Genomic DNA, 20160 nt, shown 5'->3' with positions numbered 1-20160 from the left:
CAGGCTGAGACAGGTGGCTAGGAGGTAAATCATGGTGATAGATGTGGGAGAGAGGCAGGGATGGGAAGCATACGAGGCTTTGCAGTTAGCATCTGGCCCCATCTTCCCAGCCCTTTTGTGGCTTTGTGCATACACAACAGAACTGCTGTGAATGAAGCCTCAAGTCGAATGAATGAGCTAGGGAGATCAGTGAGGTAGTGTAGTTAGAACTACCAACATGGTGCAGACTCATTTATAGTGCTCGCTCATTGGTTTCTCTGGACCGAGTGCAGGATAAGCTCATGGAAACCTCCTTCCACTACCTAATTGCCACTTGTTGGTTTGTCACTTGCTGGAGGGGTCAGTGAGTTGACCTCCACAGAGGAATGTTCTCTATTTCCTTACCTACTTCTTTGCTCTTTGGGGACTTCATCCATTTTTCTCCCATGTAGAAAAGATCTGAAATATTTACTTAAATTCAGGGCACTTAAACATTTACAAGTAATGAACATATACTATGTGTCAATCACTGCCCCCTATTCTGTGAGAGGTATAAAATTTGGATAAGGCATAGCACTTACCTTTGAGGAGTCTTTATTCTTCTCTCCTTTCTTGTTTTTGAGATTTATAGAATTTAGGGGTCACAGTTGCTGAGAGGAGGGTGGGCATATTAATAAGAATGGCTCCTGGGGGCCACATTCATGGGATAACGTTGGGGGTGGGGGTGGAGGGCCACCTTGCAAGGTGAATAGAGCACCATGAGAGAAGGCACCAAGGTACAAAGGGCTGGCTCCATTCTGAGATCCAGAAGCAGCCTAGTGTTTATGTAAGGATGCTGAGCTTCTGGGATGGAGCAGTAGGAGATGTCTGGAAAAGCAGATCCTGATCCTGCCTGGTTTCAGACCTTCTAAGTAAATAAAATTGTATTCTACTGTGGCATTTCAATCAGTTGTGCCACTCTGCGGACAGATCGTGATGGACCCAGTCCATGTTAAAGTTAGGCTAGGAATCATTCTGCCTCTACAACAGTAAAGATGTTTACATTTTTCTTTGCAAAAAGGAGAAAATCAAATCTCTTAACATGTTCAGTCTCTATAGTTAAAACAGATATAAGAACTTCATAGACTAGAATTCAAAAGTAAACATGTTCATCGTCACACTTTGGAGAAAATATTATAGGCATTTAGTTTTAAAATGGAAATTTTATATCCTTTATAGAGAACTAAACCAGTAATATTATCTTTATCAATAAGGAAAGTTTCAGCTTTCCTAACCTCATTTTTCTTAGGGGTTTGATTAAGGTAACTTTTCTTAATGAAGACTGGTGCCAATCACATTCTTACAGTCCTTTAAAAGAAAGACAGTATACAGAGTGCAGACTTTCAAAGCCCTCACTTGGAGGAGTGAGTTATTGGAATCAAAAGAGATTTTTTTTCACTTTATGAGAAGGGTTCCATTAACCAGTTCTTTTGTCAATACACTTAATGGTTTGTTAAAGATCACTCATTGCTCAGGGAAAGCAAAAAGCCACAACCTTAAAGCTAAGCACTGCAGATCAATGAAGATCAGTCTAAAATGAAGATAGGGCCTTTGTGAAATGATACTTAGTCACTGGGAAAATATGGTTTGATTTGAAATGTTAAGGTGACACACTTTGAAAATGATTATCTACTTGCGGTGGGGCAAAGAGGTTTGAAATATTTAAAGTTGAAGTCTGATGGTTTATTTTCTATACTCGAGGTGATAGAAGGAAATGGGGAGCTCATGTCCTAGCTGAGCCTTGTCTGGAGCTCCCTTTCTTCTGTTTGAATTCCCTGGACTCTCAGGGCTAGACAGCAAAGGTGCATCTCCTTGAATGCTCCTCAGTTCTATTTTTAACTTTGGGGCTTTGGAGTCTAGCCGGTCTGGACTTGGAGGTGGCCGAGCAGAACTGAGTGATATCATACTCTCCTAAACCTTGCCCCCCAGAGCTACGATGGATTGAGGAATGAACTTAGAGCATCATAACAGCCATCACTTGCTGCTACAATGGCGTTGAACCCTGCAGGGCACCCAGTTCTCACACTTGTCAGGTTTTTGGCCCAAACTTGCCCAAAGCAATAACCTTCTTATAGTTGTAAAGTAATAATACTCTGAAGAAAAAAAAAATCAAGATTGAATATTTTTCAATGCTGAAAAGATAGTTCTCTAAACTTTTAAAATGAGAATTTGGTCTGATCTTCTATTTCAAACATTTAATTATAATATACATCAGTGCTTTATATTCATGACCTTTCATGAAATAGGATGTTCCACATGAATTGATTTTTTTTTTCTGGTGGCTCATGCCTGCCTAATAAATAATGATATTAACAACTGACTATTCCTGCATGTGAAACAGCATCATAAACAAATCTTTAGGTTTTATTTGAATAATTTTTTGACAAAGAAGTCTCTAAAGTACACTGCACATATTTATTCCTTCATGAGAAGACTATGAGACAGAAAATGTTGTTAATATCCAAGGGTTATAGTGAAGTTTGTTGGGTGATTTCCCCTATATTAGACGTTCTTAGACTTGGTTGATTCTGTGAACTTTTCACTCACTGCCAAGATCCCATCTTAGGGTATCATTTTTGAGCAGATCAACATTCTTCTGATCATCTGGGGAAGACTAGACAACCAAGCACATAAACCGTAGTATGTGCAGTTTCAAACTAGTAAATTTGGAATTTGACAGAGAAAGTGTTTAGGCTCCAGACAACTAATTTCTGTGGTCCCCAGAAAACATTCCTTCTATCTTGTTTCTCTTGGTTGGTCCTGGAAGACAGATTTTTGACAGATCAGTTGAGGAATTAAAGCATATGACTGACTATCTAGCTGTTTGTTGTATCCTGCATGCTGTAATTTAAACGGATAGAATCAAAGTTTGCTGAATAATGATTTGTAACCAAAGCTTGTCATCATTTAGAATGTTTTCTCTCAGAATGAGAGATGAGAATGATGTGTGCTCGTCTAACCCACCAGGCAAAAGCTTTGTTTCCAATTCAGAAATTCTCATGTCAAAGGAAGGAGAAGAATGCAGAGGGTATTTTGAATAAGGCCCCAAATATAAATATAGGAGAGCAAATCTCATTTTTCCTTCCCTCAAAGTCCTAAACTAAAGGGCAGAAAACAAGGGGAGACAGGGTATAATTTCTGACTTTGAGAAATAACTGAGAAATCCATGTCAGGGACCTGTTCCGATGTGATTATTTGTTAGGTTAAAAGTAAGTTAGGGGCTGAGGTATTTTTTCTTTGCATGTGAATTTCAGCTCACCTTCACGTGGCGTGTTTCTGTTTTTAAAAGTTCACGCTTATTTCTGTCTGTGCCCTCCCACCCCTTGTGTGCTTCTCATTACATCCAGCAGGGCTTATCATTTGCTATTTCTAATTTTAAATGTATAATTCAAAGAGTACATACTGCTGTTATCTCAGGATTTGGAGAAGGAAACTTTTTTTTTTTTTTGCCTCAGCTGATTTTTGAACATAACTGATTGGAGATAATAATTTAAACAAAATAACCCAATGGATGTTCTAGTTGCTCAGCAGATTTGATGAATATTATTTTGTGGTTATTCTTACCTATTTATTTTACAAAGCTGGAAGGAAAATGTCTCTTTATTAAGGTAAAACTTTGCCAAGGTATTTAAAAGTTCTCTAAATGTGAATTGTGTGTAGGTATTTGTCTTGCTGTCTGAAGATAACTTTGCTTTCTAGTGCCATGTTTTTATTTGCATTCCCTCCTTCTTCCCAGGTGGCACTAGCGATAAAGAACCTGCCTGCCAAAGCAGGAGATATTAAGAGACCCGGGGTTCGATCCCCAGGTGGGGAAGATCCCCTCGAGGAGGGCATGGCAACCCACTCCAGCATTCTTGCCTGGAGAATCCCATGGCCAGAGGAGCCTGGTGGGCTACAGTCCATGGGATCACATAGAGTCCAACACCACTGAAGCGACTTAGCACACATGCATTCTTCCCAAATTGGTTGTTGATACAACAACATAACTTCCATCCTGGGAGCAGTGCTTTGCTTAGTAGGCAATATTATGTCTGAGTTTGTCTAGAACAGACCTTTAAATATTTAGAGGCAGCAGATAAAGTGGTGCTTGATCGATAAGTGAAATTTGACTGTAAACGTACTTGTGGGGGAGCCACCCACTGATGGCCTTTCTTGTACTGACAGGACACCAGTCCCCTGAGAATGACAACACCATCAAGGACCTGCTCCCCGAAGATGCTGGAATCGACCACCAGACAGTGCACCAGCTCATTACAGTGCTCATGAAGTTCATGGCCAAGGACGAGAGCAGCGCCGAGTCAGACATCAGCAGCGCCAAGGCCTTTAACACGGTCAAGCGGCACCTGTACGTCTTACTCGGCTACGACCAGCAGGAAGGATGCTTCATGATTGCACCTCAGAAAATGCGCCTGTCAACTTGCTTTAATGCATTTATTGCAGGGATTGCCCAGGTACGTGGAAGCTTTCACGAGTCATGCCGTTAGGCTTTTAGTACAAACGAGTCATTAAATTCCATTTAGCCAACATTGGTTGAGTGTAAAGTTTTGCGCAAGTTACTTTATTGTGTTAGTCATTCAGTTGTGTCTGACTCTTTTGTGACCCTGTGGGCTGTAGCCCTGCCAGGCTCCTCTGTCCATAGTAGCCATTTACTTCTCCAGGGGAATCTTCCCGACCCAGGGATTGAACCTGTGTCTCCTGCATTGCGGATGGATTCTTTACCTTCTGAGCCACCAGGGAAGCCCAGGGGTGTATAGAAGACATCAGCAGCCTGATAACATAAAGGGAGTTGGGGATTTATGGGGGTGGGGAGGGGAGTATATATAAAACTTAGCACTTAAGAATTTAAAAAAAAAATTTATTTATTCTTGGCTACATTGCTGTACGCAGGGTTTCTCTAGTTGTGGTGAGCCAGGCTGCTGTTTGTTGCAGTGCACGTGTTTCTCATGTTGGTGGCCTCTCTTGTTGCGGGCACAGGCTCGAGTGTGGGCTCAGTAGTTGTGGCACACGGGCTTAGCCACTCCTTGACACGTGAGGTCATCCTGGGCCAGGGATCGAACCTGTGTCCCCTGCATTGGCAGACAGATTCTTAACCGCTAATGCATCAGGGAAGTCCGAAACTTAGCATTTCAGTCATTTTTCAAATGTAGTATTCAGTTGCAGTAAGTATATTCACATTCTTATGTAACCATCCCCACTTTCATCTCTAAAACTTTTTCATCATCCTAAACTGAAACTCTATTCATTAAATATTAAAGGAGTGTGGAATTTTTGTTTGTAGGTTTTTTTTTTTAATCCTTTCTCTTTTTTGGTTTCAAGTGGAGACTTGAGTTAATCATTCAACTTACTTCGTATCCTGTTATCATCATTGGCATTTTTCATGTTTCTTTGCTACTCCTAACTGCTGTGTTATATACCATGGTGTATATTTCTCATGACTTAACTATCCATTCCCTCAGTAATGGACACTCATATTGCTCCCAACTCCTCACCCTTTCACACAGATCAGCAGTAACCATTCTGTACAGTCGAGTGTTAGTTGCTCAGTCGTGTCTGACTCTGCAACCCCATGGACTGTAGCCCACCAGGCTCCTCTGTCCATGGAATTCTCCAGGCAAGAATACTGGAGTGGGTAGCCATTCCCTTCTCCAGGGGATCTTCCCAACCCAGGGATCGAACTGGGGTCTCCTGCATTGCAGGCAGATTCTTTACTGTCTGAGCCATCAGGGAAACCCCAACCATTCTGTACATGCAGCCCTATTCAACAATGTGAGAATTCTTTTGGGATATGGATCCAGGGGCAGAATTAATAGATCATCGGATATACATGGACTTCCTGGGTGGTTCAGAAGGTAAAGAATCTGTCTGCAACGCAGGAGACCCAGGCTCAATCCCTGGGCATCCCTCAGATGCTCTGGAGAAGGGAATGGCTACCCATTCCAGTAGTGTTGCCTGGAGAATCCCATGGACAGAGGAGTCTGGAGGGCTCTAGTCCATGGGTCACAAAGAGTCAGACATGACTGAGTGCCTTTCAGACTTTAGGTGTATATATATGCCTAATTTGACCAGTGCCACAAATCTAACTTTCCAAAACGGCTGCCCTAATCTGCAAAGAGTGTAGAACTTGGGGCTAGAGAGAAATGGATATGAATTTCAGCTCTGCCACTGTTATTAAAACTGTTACGGCCTTAAGCATCCTTGCTTCTTTGCTCATTGGTAATAGATTTTTTGGGGAAAGACTAGAGACAACATACTGAAAGACAGGCACCTTCATCAGTGCCTGTCGCATGGAAAGAACTCATGATCGTAGTTGTTACTATTTAGCTCAAACAGATCGTTGATATAGTGAACACGGAGAAGCAATGTGGGAGCGATTTGCATGTCTCCTGCTGGTGCTGATAACTAGATGAATCATCACTAATACTCAGCTGTCTGTGATAGAGACAGAAGACGCCACTTCAGATAGCAAACTTCACTACCCTTCCTCCCTCACTTCTCTCTTTCTATGTTCACATTATGTATATTTACTTTCAAACTATAAGCAAAAAAATTAAAATGTAAATCTCTAGGAAACCCATGACAAAATAAGTTACTAACATTTTGGTATATGCTGATGGCTCCAGGTTTACATACATTCCTATATACACGCATACATACATAGGTGTGTGCATGTATGGTTAGCTTTCAATTTACCATCTGTGTGATAAGTAGGATAAAAATCTAGGCTGCCCTCCCCTAGCACGTTCTATAACTCATGTAGTTACAAGGTCATTATTAGGGGTAGTGTTACTTGCTCAGTCATTTCTGACTCTTTGTGACCCCATGGACTGTAGCCTGTTGGGTTCCATGTCCATGAAATTCTCCAGGTAAGAATACTAGAGAGGCTAGCCATTCCCTTCTTCAAGGGAACTTCTCAATCCAGGGATTGAGCCCAGGTCTCCTGCATTGCAGGCAAATTCTTTACCATTTGAGCTACAGAGAAGCTCTAATAAAAGCTGTGTGCTTTTTCCTGCTTCTGAATACATGTTGCTGTATTGCTCTTGTCCTCGACTATCTGATATATATATATATGTGCCTGAATGTGTGCATGTATATGCATATATATGTATATACATACTTATGTCTGGGCTTCCCTGGTGGCTCAGTTGGTAAAGAATCTCCTGCAATGCAGGAGACCTGGGTTTGATCCCTGGGTCAAAAAGATCCCCTGGAGAAGAAAATTGCAACCCACTCCAGTATACTTGCCTGGGAAGTTCCATGTCTCTTTTAAGCCTAAAATTTGTTATGAAGCTCATATCATGTAAATAAATTTGTACAGTATTCCATTTAATGTCTATAGAGTATTCTGTTGTTATATAAACAATCTTTTGCTTTACTAATTCCATATTGTTGAATATGGAGGTCATTTGCAATTTGGAGTGGCTATAATGCTGGGTATCTTTATGCATACATCTGGAAATGCCTGTCTGATTTATTTCCTTAGGATATGTTTAATTGCTATTTAAAGGCTATGTGCTTTTTCCTGCTTCTGAATACATGTTGCTAAACTGCTCTCCTGAAACATTTGAGAAATACTCTTGCCAGTGGTGTCTGAGAATGCCTGTTTTCCCACATAATTACCAACTCTACATGCTTTCATTGATTCTAGGTAATAGTTTAATATGACTTCCTGGGTGGCCTAGTGGTAAAGAATCCACCTGTGTGCTGGGTTGGGAAGATCCCCTGCAGGAGAGCACAGCAACCTGCTCCAGTATTCTTGCCTGGAAAATCCCATGGATGGAGGAGCCTGACTGGCTACAGTTCGTGGACTCTCAAAGAGTTGTACACGACTGAAGCGACTTAGCATGCACACAATAATTTAATAGGACATTTTCAAAGAGGAAATTTATTTTCAGCATTTAATTAAGTAGATAAATAATTAGACAATTAAGTAGATAAAATGAAGTTACAAGTTTTTAAATTTCTTGTGAGGTTGGACTTTTGTCCCTTTATGGATACTGGCCATTATTAATAATATTTTGTGAGATACATGTTAAATATTTTGCTCATGTTTTGATGGTTCAAAGTTTTCCTTTTGGCTTATAACTATCCTTTATAGTTTTCTTTTCCTTCAGTTGTTAAATTTTTTTCCTGTTTCAGGTTATGGACTATAACATTAATTTGGGAAAACACCTTCTTCCCTTGGTGGTTCAGGTGCTCAAATACTGCTCTTGTCCTCAACTCCGGCATTATTTCCAACAGCCACCTCGTTGTTCCCTCTGGTCCCTAAAGCCTCACATCCGGCAGATGTGGTTGAAGGCCTTGCTTGTCATTCTTTACAAGGTGAGTTGCTGTAGTCAATCTTTTTTTGGGTGGAACAATTCTTTTAGAGAGAACATTTAAGAGATCTAAGCTCAAAATTTTGTAAGATAGTAATTTGACCTTCAGAAGATTCATGATGTACAATTAGTATTCAGAAGTGAAGAACTTTTGGAACGAAAATAGAAATGTAGACCATGCCAGTATATACTCTAAAATGTTTAAAGCCAAATATGATGAACATGGATCCATAATCTCTGTTTATGCTCAGAACCTCATATTTTATCTATGTATTAATTACTACATTAGAAAACAAGAAAACTATTTAAAATTGTACTCCTACATTATGTTTATGCCAGCTCATTTTCTTGAAATGAATTAAAACTTACAAACTGGCATGCATTGCCATCCATAATTTGGTGGAAGAGGGTGGGGATACAATCCCTTGTTCAAATAAGACCATGGTAAGAATTGACGTTTCTGCTTACCCAGAAGAGACTGAGAAAAATAGCTAGCAAGATCAAGTGGAAAAACTTACCCTTGAAAATAACTGTTTATATTTTTCTCCCTCCATTTCATTGAGCAGTATCCATACCGAGACTGTGATATCAGCAAGGTCCTTCTGCATCTGATTCACATAACAGTCAATACACTCAATGCACAGTATCATAGCTGCAAGCCCCATGCCGCGGCAGGACCTTTGTACAGTGACAACAGTAACATAAGCAGATACAGCGAAAAAGAAAAAGGTACTTTACATATCTCAATTCTATCCCAAACTCAGCTTGCATACGTAATACGTTTCTGGACAATGTTTTCCTTAGACCGTAGAGGAGCACCCCCAGGTACTATTCTGCAGTAAAAAAAAAAAAATGACCTACTGCTTCATTAATTCTCCAAATTTCCCATGAATGCTGTTGCTTTCCTTTTTTTAAAATGAGCACTCAAGAGAAATAATCGATATGCTTCTAAATCCCCTTTCATGAGAAATCATGTTTTGCAAAAAAAAAAAAGAAAAATTGTCTGCTGTCTGGTTAAGGAGACTTTGTAAGCCTTTTCCTTTATGTTGGAAACATCTTGCTTTGGGCTGTGAAATGATTCTTGGTTGGTACTCAGTGGTGCCATGATCCTGTCCAACTCTGGTTTGCTTCTGACCTCGAGATTAGATTTGAATGGAGTCTAAATGTGTTGAAGTGGTCTTTCTTAGCCTCCTTATTCAATAAGAATTAAAGGCAAATGAAATCAAATATTTTGCATAGGTTTAAATTATTTCTAGTATCAATACTTTTTTGTATTGATAGCTTTTCTACAAAGGAGGCAGCAGAATGAAACTTTAGCTAGAGTAAACTTCCAGCCTGGACATTTTCAGGTGAGAACTGCAGAGCCAAGATGTGTGTTTTTTGTGTCTGTTTCAGGGTGACTAGACTCATGAATGATGACATCATCTCATCCAGTCCTGGGAGAAAGCCAAGTGCCCCATGACTCTTAGTAGTGTTCATAGATTCCTTTTTGGTAGAACTGCTCTGCAGATGTCTGCATAGGATGGACTGGAGCCAGTGTTCTATTGTTCATTTATTACCAAAAAGTTCAAGACTCTAGGTTGGCTAGAGATGGGACTGAGAGAAAGTTCTTTAAGTTCTGATACCATTCAGATCCTTCCTGAAGAATATCTTGTCTACCATCTTAGGTCCTAGTTTCTGGGAAATTGGACAGACTCAGTTAAACTATAAATGTCATCAGTGTGGGCTCAGTACCTGGGCCAATCCCAGATGAACATTTCTGGGTGAGAGGAGCCATGCTGAAGTCTTCCTGTCACTCTCATTCAATTCATTTTGAGAATTATCATTGATACAAAGTTATGTAAGGGAAGTTGCATAACTCTTGCTCCAAAAAAGCTGTATTTTTCAAAGGAGAGTATTTTAAAAAACGAAATAAATAAAACAGAATGTTGTATTGACAGGCTTCCTCATCATTGCAGAAGTTCACTGGGAGTTTTGTATCCATTTTGATCATTAACGCTTATTTTTTTTTTATTTGACCCAAAAGATTATTTTGATTACTTTGTCCAGCATCTGCTGTTCAAATTTCATTTACTTATAGAATCTTGTGTTTCAAGACAGAATCGGTCCTTAAAACTTAACTCTAAGCTTGTACTCCCCTTATACTCAGAGAATCTTAAATAATCACAATCACACCTGAACCTCATTTTCTCATACATGTAGATATAAATATAGGCCAAACACTGTGATTTCAATGATGTTGAACTTGAATAGTAGGTTAATTCCATTCACGTGGTGTTAATGCGTTTTTGCAGCCTTTTCTCTTGCTATTTTGTACATGGCTTTGACCTTTTCAAAAGATGAAAGAAGAAAATTTATTGAGGGAATTTTGTGGGTTGCAATATAACAACATTTTCCTCATTAATGTGCTTTGGGGTTTCTCTTTGATTTAAAAGTGGCCAAATGGGGGTAGAAAAGGACACAGAAACAAGCTTGCTAGGACTCTAAGTGACCAGTTTGTTTATGGAGCCTCAGGACCATAACAGTCAAAGATTCTTTCTGGGATTCATAAAAGCGGCCCATGGCAGACTAGAGAAGAGCCTTACTTTAGTGGGGAGATGTTATTTTCTGTTTTCTTTTTCCTTTGTTTACTCTTTCAGTCCATAATCATTTGTGAAGCTTTTGAGATGACCAGCGGCTTTTCTAAGCTTTTTCTGTGTGTCACGTGTTTCATTATCAAGTGTAGAGTACAGTATTTTGCATTCACAAAGTATAAGGTGCATGTACTGTTAGGCTGTGTCTATGCCAGTTCTCAGATCCCAGGAAGGCATGTATTTGTGGAAGGGGCAAGATCTACTCATTGTGTTTAATTTTCTTTTGCCAAATTACCCTGAAAATTCACCCAAAGCAGGCACGTTTCAGGAGTGTCCCAGACTCCTGATATGTATTGGTTATCTGGTTGTTAAGTGCATTGAAAAGGCTCCCCATGAAGGCTCTATTGGAATATTGAGATGCCTCTTTTGAAAATGCTGCCCTTTGTGACATGGAAATTGAGGGGCAAACTTATAACAGTTTGTTCTGCTCAACTTATGAATAATTTGACACCTGAGTTAAATGCCCAGCTGGGCTAGACTTGGGCTGGTGTAGGAACCACCCCAGACTGTGTTCCATGATGCTTTCGTTGAAATGCTTGTGTAGACACAGCCTAAGAGAGAATAACCTCTTAAGTGTAATTTTGACTTTCTCTCCCCAATTAGAAGAAGATAGTGTTTTTGATGAATCTGATATTCATGATACACCTACTGGACCCTGCAATAAAGAGTCTCAAACTTTTTTTGCAAGATTGAAAAGGATAGGCGGCAGCAAAATGGTGAAATATCAGCCGGTTGAGATGAATGTTCAGAGAAGTATGAATTTTTTCCTCTTAGTAATTTTATGCAGAAATGTTGTACTCTACCATTTGTTTGGGGTGAAATCTTAATTTTATTATGTTACTACACATTTTAATACTGTTGATTTTATATATATGTATGCATAACCAGTATATATATATACACACTTATATATATACGTGAATTGACAGATACATCATTAACGTCATGATTGTCTTAGAGGGCCATTGCTTGATTTGATTTGTTGCGAAATGTTTGCTTCCCTTCCACACAATTTGAATACAGTTTTCTAGACTGACCTCAGCCAAAAGCGATCCCCTCTCCAGCACACAAATGAATAGAGCTGAGGGATTATCCTGAAGCCTGATTTTGGAAATAAGATCTTAAACTGCCATTTGGGGGTTCTTTCATTCCAAAGTTTTCTGGTTTTTGAAATTAGAATGAACCTGATGAAAACTTGGTCAGAAAGTCAGTTTTCCCTTTTGGTGGACCTGGGGTTGTGATTATTATTTATGCCAATTGTATGCCCAAGTATGAGGGGAAAAGAAAGTTGAAATCTCCAAGTAAAATAGTACTAGCCTTTTCTGTTTTAATCAGGTGAAATAGAGCTGGCTGAATATAGAGACACGAGTGCATTACAAGACAACATCCTACACTGTGTGAGAGAAGAAAGCATTCAGAAGAAAAAGCTGCGCTCTCTAAAACAAAAATCTCTTGATATAGGAAACGCAGACTCCCTCTTATTTACATTAGACGAGCACCGTAGGAAGTCCTGCATAGACCGCTGTGACATAGACAAGCCTTCTGCCCAAGCTGCTTATTTTATGCAAAGACAGCACGACCACGGACGATCTAGACAGAATTCTGCCACGAGGCCCGACAATGCCGACATCCCCGAGAACCTAGCTGTGGAAGGTTTCCAAGAATCTCGGAGGCCGGTGATACCAGAAGTTAGGTTAAATTGCATGGAGGCATTTGAGGTGAAAGTTGATTCCCCAATGAAGCCTGCCCCCAAAGAGGATTTAGATCTGATTGACTTGTCCTCAGATTCAACATCTGGGCCTGAGAAACGCTCTATGCTCTCAACGTCGGATAGTGACTCTCTTGTGTTTGAACCTCTTCCCCCTCTGCGAATAGTAGAGAGTGATGAAGAGGAGACCATGGACCAAGGGATCGAGGGTGCCTCTGGTCAGAATGCTGCCTCTTCTCCCTCTGTCCCCAGACACCCCTCTGTCCTCAGCCTCAGTACAACGCCCCTTGTGCAAGTAAGCGTGGAGGATTGTTCCAAAGACTTTTCTTCTAAGGACTCAGGAAATAACCAGTCTGCGGGTGACAAGGATGCCTCTCTCATAGCTCTGGAAGACCCCACAGACTCTGAAGAGTTAGTCAAGCCCGAGGAGCTGCAAGAGTTTTCCTCTGGCAGCCCACTCACGCTGAAGCAAAAACGAGACCTCCTTCAGAAGTCATTTGCCCTCCCCGAGACGTCTCTGGACGATAACGCTGAGCCCAGCACCGAGGAGGAGAAGCCTGGTGGGCTGATGCCAAGTTCAGGGGCAAAAACTGTCCTCCTCAAGGTCCCTGAAGATTCGGAGAATCCAATGGAGGGTGAGAAGCCCGATGCCATCGCTGAATCAGACACAGAACAGAACCCCGAGAGGAAGGCAGAGGAGGAGGGAGCCGAGGAGTCAGAATTTAAGATTCAGATTGTCCCCCGGCAGAGGAAACAGAGGAAGATTGCGGTCAGTGCCATCCAGAGAGAGTACCTTGACATTTCCTTCAACATTCTAGACAAACTGGGTGATCAGAAAGATCCAGGTGAGCGTCTCCTTCTTTCTCCCAGCCTATGTTCAAGTGTGTGCTTCTTACTTGTGAGGGTCTTGGCACTGAGTATGCATCAGACTCTCAGCCTTAAAATGTCAGGGGATGACGCTATCATTGCTTCATTATCGCTCTGAACCCTTCCTGCTTACTGCAGCGGGTTGGATTCAGATGTGGTTCTGTTGGCTCCATAAATGTTTTGATATTGGTTGTTCCTCAACTCTACAATTAATTCTTGATCACTCTTGACAACAAGAGGCAATGATAAATTAATATCAAGACATTCCAAATACCATTTTTGTTTTCTTCAAACAACAAAAGTCATTAATTGAACTCTTTTTGCTTTCTTTATTTCCTTGCTATATACTTCAGTGAATTATGATACAGACCAAAGGAGGAACAAACAGGAAGGGGTAAAATAAAGCAAAGAGTACTTGGAATGATTGAGAATTGATTGTATAATCATTTAGGGTCTATAGCTGATTACATATTCTAACCAAATATCAGCAGCCTGGCATGGTGTACCCTTGGGAACCAAAATGAGCCCAGTTACATCCCAGTCTAATCCATGGTCACCAGTTGATGGTGAAGCTGCCAGAGAACAAGAACTTCCTGCCTCAAATGCCATGACTTGTGTTTCCTTGGAGGCACTGATTCTAAGAGGGATTAACTTGAAAAAGTGACAAGCTGATAGTCCACCTCATCCTAAAAACACAGTCCTCTGCTCTGTTATCATAATACTGATCAGAATGTTTCTTAATTTCTCAGCTCATATCTTCATAAAAAATAGAATGGGAATCTTCAGAAAAAATAGGAATTGGTCTGGGATGGTTATTTTAGGAGATTCATAGACTGAAAGACATTGGGCACTGACAGAAATCTTGGGGACCTCTAGTCACCGCTCATTTCCTACGAGAGGACACTGACAGTGAGGAGGTGATGTGCCCTGCTCTGGGCCATACATTACTCTCTCTCTACTGCACAGCAAAAGCAGCTCCCAAGAGAATAGGCTCGGCCTTTATATTTGCCCCAGGCATTTCCTGAGGTTTCCAGCAGCTGTCTGCCTCATAAGACAGAGCTGTGTAATCTCAAAGGTGCCCTGTAAAAATCTGTTGAATGAACATGAATGTAGTTGGAAAAGGTCATGCTCCAGTAAGGCAGCGGGGGAAGAAAAAGATTCTCATAATAACAAGAAAGTTTAAGAGTGTTTCTAAGGAAACTGGGACACCTTTTTATTATTTGGAGTCAAGAAAATTTTTGCATGTAGATGGAGGAAAGCACTGACCTATTACAGAAACTATGGAGGTCTGTAGGGGGATATATAAGGAACCTTATAATCTCAGAGAAGGCAATGGCAACCCACTCCAGTACTCTTGCCTGGAAAATCCCATGGACGGAGGAGCCTGGTAGGCTGCAGTCCATGGGGTCGTGAAGAATCGGACACAACTGAAGGACTTCATTTTCACTTTTCACTTTTATGCATTGGAGAAGGAAATGGCAACCCACTCCAGTGTGCTTGCCTGGAGAATCCAGGACGGTGGAGCCTGGTGGGCTGCTGTCTATGGGGTCACACAGAGTTGGACATGACTGAAGTGACTTAGCAGCAGTAGCAGCAGCAGCATAAGGTCTATGAGGGCATGGCAACACTCCAGTATTTTTGCCTGGAGAATCCCCATGGACAGAGGAGCCTGGCGGTCTACAGTCCATGGGATCACAAAGAGTTGGACACAACTGAGTGATTAAACACATAAGGTCTATAGATGGGTTTATAAGAAACCATTTAAGGTCTATAGGGTGGGTATATAAGAAACTATATGAGGTCTCCTCGGTGGGTGTATATGATATATAGGTTGTATATAGGTTGCCTTATGTCTGTTTGCATATGTCTGTGTGTTGCCTTCTTTATTCAGCCTTAGGTCAGATTGTTCCCCAGGCTGCCAGGGAGGAGATTGGTATTATATTAATATATTTGTTACCAGAATAAGAAGGAAAGTATCTGACAATTATGATGACATGTATTTAGTTTTCATAGTATAGATTATCAGATCAAATCAGTCGCTCAGTCGTGTCCGACTCTTTGTGACCCCATGAATCGCAGCATGCCAGGCCTCCCTGTCCATCACTAACTCCCGGAGTTCACTGAGACTTACATCCATCAAGTCAGTGATGCCATCCAGCCATCTCATCCTCTGTCGTCCCCTTCTCCTCTTGCCCCCAATCCCTCCCAGCATCAGAGTCTTTTCCAATGAGTCAACTCTTCACATGAGGCGGCCAAAGTATTGTGGAGTTTCAGCTTTAGGATCATTCCTTCCAAAGAAATCCCAGGGCTGATCTCCTTCAGAATGGACTGGTTGGATCTCCTTGCAGTCCAAGGGACTCTCAAGAGTCTTCTCCAACACCACAGTTCAAAAGCGTCAATTCTTCGGCACTCAGCCTTCTTCACAGTCCAACTCTCACATCCATACATGATCACAGGAAAAACCATAGCCTTGACTAGACGGACCTTTGTTGGCAAAGTAATGTCTCTGCTTTTGAATATGCTATCTAGGTTGGTCATAACTTTCCTTCCAAGGAGTAAGCATCTTTTAATTTCATGGCTGCAGTCACCATCTGTAGTGATTTTGGAGCCCAGAAAAATAAAGTCTGACACTGTTTCCACTGTTTCCCCATCTATTTCCCATGAAGGGATGGGACCGGATGCCATGATCTTCGTTTTCTGAATGTTGAGCTTTAAGCCAACTTTTTCACTCTCCACTTTCACTTTCATCAAGAGGCTTTTGAGTTCCTCTTCACTTTCTGCCATAAGGGTGGTGTCATCGGCATATCTGAGGTTATTGATACTTCTCCCGGCAATCTTGATTCCAGCTTGTGCTTCTTCCAGTCCAGCGTTTCTCATGATGTACTCTGCATATAAGTCAAATAAACAGGGTGACAATATACAGCCTTGACGTACTCCTTTTCCTATTTGGAACCAGTCTGTTGTTCCATGTCCAGTTCTAACTGTTGCTTCCTGACCTGCATACAGATTTCTCAAGAGGCAGATCAGGTGGTCTGGTATTCCCATCTCTTTCAGAATTTTCCACAGTTTATTGTGGATTATAGTATAGATTATACTATCATAGTAATTTTATATCTGTATAGTGTCCCACGTGCCACAGACATACAGATCAGCCCTTCCTTGCTGGGGGTTGGAAAGAGGCTCACGTGCTTAGAGTAAGACTCAGGCTCCCCAGAGTGTCTTGCCACTATCAGTGGTAGTCAAGGGAGACCAGACTCACAGCCTTCCCGTTGCAAATCACCTTGAGGCTATCAGGTCTCACGGCATTGTGTACTTTCCCTCTGTTCATGTCAGTCCCTGCAGGAAGCCCCAGATCTCCCTTTTTCTCTCTCACTCCAGTTTCCATGAGGCCTTGCGCATGTCCTGTCCAGCACCTTTCTTCCATCTTATCCCAACTCCTGAAACTTTTCCTCCATCAGAAATGCATCATGTTTCATGAGCAAAATCCACTGATGCTCTCTCCACTGTTTCCTTTACCTTCCTAGTCAAAGGAAAGTCCAGCTCTTCCCTGAAGATACTATGTCCTTAGGCTAGGGCCAAGGTGTGGACACCTTCCTTGCTCATCGTTTCCCCTTTCAGACTATTTCCACGGTGTCTCTAAAAACACTCAGCTCTGAATCTTACATTATTTACCCCTGACTTTCTCATTGATTGACAATTTTAACACTGGGCTCATTTTTACTCTTTCCTAAACTCTTCCTGTCTTAATTCTCATTGATTTCAATATTAGTACAGATACTACAGAGTCTTAGTACAGTGTCTTCTGACACTCTGGCTTCTCAGCTCCTTGAATTCATCTTCTCCAGAGACTGTTTTTCATCTTCCACTGTTGCTCATTTACTCATCCCCATGCTCATATCACAGAACTTGTTATTATCAGTCACTGCAGACTGTCCATGATGTCAGTCCAATGTCTCCCGTTCTCTGATCGTCATTTCCTCTCTCTCTGGATAGCACTGTATCGATCCTGTTGCCGTTCACTATCCCTCCCCTACTTCATGTCTTTTCTTCTCGAGTTGATTATTATAATCCCTCCCTGCCTCCATCATCCCCGACCTTTGCTTTTTTCAGACTTGCTTGGCTAAACACAACCCTTGTCAAATCTGTCTTTGCATCTACCAGCACCTATCAGATGAGCGTGACTGGAGAAAAGCATGTAACAGAATTGACTGATCTCATTTTAAATTCATGACTTCAAGCATCAACTAGGTCCTTCAAGCTGCTCGGCAACCGCACCGTGTATCCCTCGTCCATTTACATTTTCATCCTGCTGACTATTTCATAGCTACTTTTCCGTTCAAGCTTTCGATGTCTCTTCCTGTTTGACCTAATCAGGAGAGATTTCCACATCTTCCTCCGATGTTATCTGCCTCCCTTCTGTCATCTGCACTCATACACCTGGCCTTCCTAGCTATAGGTGAACTGTGTTTTGGTCTGAAGTCAGCCTTTCCGTGTGTGGACGCAATTCCATCTCTCTTACTTACTCAAGAATGTAGGCCTGGAAATTCTCCCCTGTTGCTCTTCCCTTAGATTTTTCTAAGATACATTTGACTTGAGAATTACAAACATCATCTCATTTATCTCTCTTAATAAAAACTCCTGATCCCAATTCTCCCAATTGTTATTTCATTTTGCTTCCTCCCTTTTAGCAAAACTTTCTCCCCCTTTTTTACTGAAGTAAAATTGATACACAATATTATATTAATTTCAGGTATACAACATACCATTTGACATTTACATAGTACTTTACAAAATGATCACCATGATAAGTTTAGTTACCATCTGTCACCATTTACAGTAAGACAATATTGTTGACTATATTCCCTATTCTGTATATTATCCTGTGACTCATTTTATCACTGAAGTCTGTGCCTCTTAATCCTCTTTACTTATTTTGTCCATACCTCCATCCCCCTCCTCTCTGACAACCACCAGTTTGTTCCCTGTATCTGTGAACCTGTTTCTGTTGTATTTGTTTTTAAGAGTCCACATATAGGTGAAATCATATAGTATTTGTCTTTCTCTGTCTGATTTACTTCACTTAGCATAATACTCTGAGTCAGTGTGAGTGAAAGTTGCTCAGTCGTGTCCGGCTCTTTGCAAACCCATGGACTGTAGCCCTCCAGGCTCCTCTGTCCATGGAATTCTTCAGGCAAGAATACTGGAGTAGGTTGTCATTTATTTCTGCAGGGGATCTGCCCCACCCAGGGATTGAACCCCAGTCTCCTGCATTACAGGCAGACTGTTTACCATCTGAGCCCCCAGGGAAGTCCCATAATACCCTCTAGGTTTTAACAATACTTTTAAAGGAGTTATCTATAATATCACTATCTCCAGTTTAATTCCTATGAAGCTTCCAGAGTTCAGTCAAATGTCACTTGTCAAGGTCGCCTGTGGCCTCCACTGCTAAATCCAATGGTCAGTTCTTAGATTTTAACTTCTGACTCAGTAGTTCACAAAGTTTCTCACGCTCATTTCACTTGGCTTTTGGATACACATTCTCTTGGTTTTCTGCATATTCAGTGGTCATTCCTTCTCAATCTGTTTTTTCGATTCCTCCTTATCACCCTAATGAGGGAATCGCCTAGGATCTTTGTCCTTGGTCCTTTTCTCAGTTCTGTCTACACTGGTATTGGTGATCTCATCTAGTTTTGGCAATCTCATCTAGTCTTATGGTTTTCCATATTTTCTGTATGCTGAGACAACTCCATTAGGTACCTGCTGCTGGAATAATGCTGCGTAACAAATAATCATACAAATACCAGCAACATTTAACAATAAGCATTTCTTCAATTCAAGGGCTATTGAGTATCTGTGGATCAGCTAACCTAAGCCAGACTGGGTGGCCAGCCTCCTCCTGGGACCCTTGAAGGCTGGAAATATTTTTCTTATGGTAATGGAAGAGGCTTCAGAGCAAGCCCAATTGCATAAGAGCTCTCTAAACCTTTGATTGTATTATCCCTGCACACATTCCATGAGTCAAAGAAAATCGCCTGGAAGGACCAAAGTCAAGAGGAGAAATATATTCTGCCTCTTCAATGAGAGGAACTTCTAAGTTACAGGGCAGAGGTCATCGACTCAGAGAGGAGTGAAGAATTGGGACCGTATCTGCCAAATATTGCATGAGACATACTCATACTCAAAAACTGATCTGGTGTTTATCTAAAATTAAATTTTAACTGGGTGTCCTCTCTTATCTGGCCACCTTAATCTACCTTGTAAAGTCTACCCAGAATCTGGCCCTTTCTCACTGTCTCCCCTGCTACCACCTTGGTCTGAGCCATTAACATCTCTTATCAGGATCAACTGCTATAGCTTCCCAACTGGGCTCCTGCCTTCTTCCCTTATTGCCTTCGTATCTTCTCAACACAGCAACCACAGTGATCCTTAAAAACATGAAATCTCATGTTTTTACTCTGTTTTTACAGAGTAAAAAGTAATTTTTTTACCTTTACTCTGCTTCAAATCCTCCATTGGCTCTCATTTCTATCATAGTAGAAATTCAAGTCCTTTAAATGGCTGGAATCTTATGTGCCTAGTTCTCATTAGTTCTCTGACTTCATTTTTGCATGATTCTCTC

The 20160-nt window shown here is 41.2% G+C and overlaps 1 protein-coding gene across 2 annotated transcripts in view; it reads left to right on the top strand.

The window, feature by feature from the left end:
• The window catches only part of UNC79 (unc-79 homolog, NALCN channel complex subunit), a 282068-nt gene that overhangs the window by 181848 nt on the left and 80060 nt on the right, over positions 1-20160 (top strand). For both annotated transcript variants that reach the window (XM_044932849.2, XM_044932848.2), the window contains exons 28-32: positions 4183-4469; positions 8155-8337; positions 8900-9062; positions 11570-11719; positions 12302-13519. In XM_044932849.2, the coding sequence (XP_044788784.1) occupies positions 4183-4469; positions 8155-8337; positions 8900-9062; positions 11570-11719; positions 12302-13519 (2001 nt within the window). The remainder of the gene's footprint in view (positions 1-4182; positions 4470-8154; positions 8338-8899; positions 9063-11569; positions 11720-12301; positions 13520-20160) is intronic.

Source organism: Bubalus bubalis, chromosome 20, assembly GCF_019923935.1.
Source record: "Bubalus bubalis isolate 160015118507 breed Murrah chromosome 20, NDDB_SH_1, whole genome shotgun sequence".
Lineage (NCBI taxonomy): Eukaryota > Metazoa > Chordata > Mammalia > Artiodactyla > Bovidae > Bubalus > Bubalus bubalis.
This window is presented reverse-complemented; position numbering and strand designations above follow the sequence as displayed.